This window comes from Plasmopara halstedii (assembly GCF_900000015.1).
Source record: "Plasmopara halstedii genome assembly, contig: Scaffold_560, whole genome shotgun sequence".
NCBI classification, from domain to species: domain Eukaryota; phylum Oomycota; class Peronosporomycetes; order Peronosporales; family Peronosporaceae; genus Plasmopara; species Plasmopara halstedii.
Genome location: NW_020187480.1, coordinates 1,502 through 4,539, shown reverse-complemented (window position 1 = coordinate 4,539; position 3,038 = coordinate 1,502). Strand labels below are relative to the sequence as shown.

At 41.9% G+C, this 3,038-nt stretch overlaps 1 protein-coding gene across 1 annotated transcript; it reads left to right on the top strand.

Moving 5' to 3' along the window:
• Positions 1 to 2,089: 2,089 nt before the first annotated feature.
• PHALS_11994 (uncharacterized protein) lies at positions 2,090 to 2,466 on the top strand (the record flags this gene model as incomplete). The annotated part of the gene is made up of 2 exons (XM_024727456.1): positions 2,090 to 2,323; positions 2,383 to 2,466. The coding sequence occupies 2 exons, from the start codon at positions 2,090 to 2,092 to the stop codon at positions 2,464 to 2,466; spliced, it is 318 nt and encodes a 105-aa protein (XP_024578032.1).
• Positions 2,467 to 3,038: the final 572 nt, after the last annotated feature.

The following is a 3,038-nucleotide window of genomic DNA, read 5'->3' as shown; positions in this document are numbered from 1 at the left end:
TAATATTTGCGCTGGGATAGTGGTTGTTATTAGCTTGCTTAGAGCGTTTCGTATTAAGCTTTTCCAAAAGGGGCTGCTTTACCGTCTCTGACATTAACAGGCTGAGCACTTAAGGCAAACACATTAGGGGGAAGTCAGTTGTATTATTACTGACGACGTTCCTGGTGATATTTGCCAATAAACGTATCTTGGCGGATGATAACCAATTCCGACTCTTGAGCAGCCAACATACTTATTTCTGTGTGATCGAGGATCTACAGGAGGTTTTTAAGCGTGCCTAGTTGTTTCGTTAACAGACAATCAAATAATTTGCTAATCTAACGAACGACATAGTTTAATCAGACCTGTTTCTTGGATTGATAGAAATGGAACAAGGTTGCCGTGCAACTTACGAACATTTCTGACTTGAGATCCTGCGCAAATAACGCGCGTGTGTAGGGTTTGCACGCTAGCACGCCATGATGAATTTAAACAGTTGCTATAAGTGCTCTTTTACGCAAAAGTGACATACATATATCAAACCTGGTCAAACAAAAAATAGTGCCAACTGTATCGGTTTTATCAAGTCCAATAAGTCCAATTGTTTAAGAAGTTGTTCTGGATGATGTGGAGGTCAAGCCTCGTGTGTACGAAGTTATCAATACCTGTAATCGAATACTCCTAAGGTTTACACATGTGTGTAACGAGTGTATATATCGAAATGCTATGTGCATCCCGTTGCAAATTTACACAATCCTGAAATTCCAACTGTTTGCGTCTACTGAAAGTTGCGGCTGACTGGCATTATTACTATTGCACACTCCTTGAATGAGCAAAAATCGCTGTCATCTAACTCTCGCCCAGAAGAATATGCATCACCGATATAGTGCAAACCATGCCGGCCTTGTAGGCGACCGGCTGAGTTCCACATGTCAACATTCTGCACATCGCCAAACTAAAACACTAGTGTCTTGGATTGTGAGAGGCAAAAGGAAGGGAACATGCATTAAAATAGTCGAGCTGAAACTTGGATTTTTGTAGGAATTTTTTTTTACAATACTTAGCCCTACTGTTGCTTTCCAGCAAGAAATGGATGAGCTACACATTTACTATTACAGCGAAGCGAGAATTCGGATGAATAGCTTTAGCTTATTTAGTGGATTTGAAGCTGCAAAGCAACGATACGTGTTGCAAAGATCTTTGGTCAGGTCACAAGAATCAACTAGCACTTTCTCATCCAGTGCGCAACGTCTGTTAGGTTGGAATGTACAGTTGTTACTTACTCGTACAAAATTAGGTTGCAGCTATAATTTCCATTAACACCAACTTTGAGATCAATCGGCTGATTCAAGACAGTGAATCATTCGGTGATGCATACTTGCTGGAGCTCTACGAGCTCATGGCTATTCAGGTCTTTTGCTGATGTGCTTATCGCTGCAGAAGACTAGTGGAGCCGCAATTTGGTCAGATGACAAGTCTTTTTCACATTTCGCATATTCAGTGTCGTATGTGTGGAGTCGCGTAAAATCGAGTCTTATCTGTCATGACAGTCAATTTCAAGCATGGTTGCCTGCGAAAATATGATGCGACAGCTGACCAAGTCTTATAATTAATATTTATCAGCGGGTAAACAGATCAGAGTTAGATTGTAATGTAGCCTAATGCTGCACTTTGTGAAGTACAAAGCGCAACGTCGACGCCGAGGCGGACACTCGACTTCGCCTTCAGTATCGTGTCGACAACGGCCCTGCTTATCCCCACAAACATTTTGTTATGGTCAGGTCTCGAATTTATGAAGGTGGAGCCTACCCGTAAGTACAAATAGGATAGCGTTGAACGACACTGTCTCTAACCCATCAAAGTATAGATTGAGGATATGCCGATTCGTAAGCAACTACAATACCTAGGCAATCTTGATGGGGTGAAACCACCATTGAGATTAGATACTTGCTTTGCCTCAGTAAATGCAGCGAGCTTCATTTCATTCCAAATGAAAGTGGGCTTACTCATCGAACAACGCCATAATAGGAAGACTCTCATGAAGACAGTTTCATAAACTTTCAAATTTGCAGCAACGCGTCAAAATTGCGTGGTCTCCTCCTGTGTCAGCATGAAGGCTCTATCAGACATACTTGCACAGCTAAACGATTGGGTTGATTGTTTATCTGTACCCCAAGCGGCTCAAAACAGAAATACCATAGAGCTCAAGAAAGCTCAGCTTCGGGGTCGAACACGATATTCTGCATTGCAGAAAAATATTATAATCTCAGCATCAAGTATCTGTAGCAATTTGGTTGGGATTTGCAATACGCCATGTGCCCGACCCCTTTATAAAAAAGAGATCGTGCTGCGGCTATAGCAGTGCCATATATATATATCGGTATGTGTTTGAGTTGTCTTTAGGATGGTAAACATACAACTCAATTTTTCTGGCGATTGTTGTCAACGGCCTTAGGGCAAGAGATACCTATGCTTACGAGCGTTTGACTAAAGCCGCATTGGGTTTCAAAAATCCTTACTTCCGACAGCTGACAATTTGTGTTTTTTGTGACTAATTCATACAGAGTAAATATATCATCGTTAGTGCGTGACGTCACTATTATACCATTTGGCAGGTCGTAGTCTGGGCAGCGCAAAAGCGCATTCACCACCACGTTGGGTCGGTTATATTTTGATTCAAAGTTATTTGAGCGATGAAGGATAACGATCTTGCCATGCTTCGTAAGAGACGTTTCGACGATGTCACTGTGTCATGAGCTGACGAGTGCATAATACATAGCAAATAGCTTGCTTCCATGAGGTAAAAATGTCTTTATTGCTTTCAGCCTGCGAGATTCAGATGCAATGACGTGATCAAGCCCATTGGCATCCGCTTGAAGTAGGACATAACTTATGGCAAAGCTAAAGCGTCATGGATGGCGTCGAATTTTGTGAGAAGTCCGGAAATCAAAAATAGAGGCGCTCATGAGACTAACTTCCACAGTCTTAAATATTCGCCTCTTCCGACGAAATCACATATCAGTTTTAAAACGGTGAGGAGCGGTGTCTTGCTGGCATAT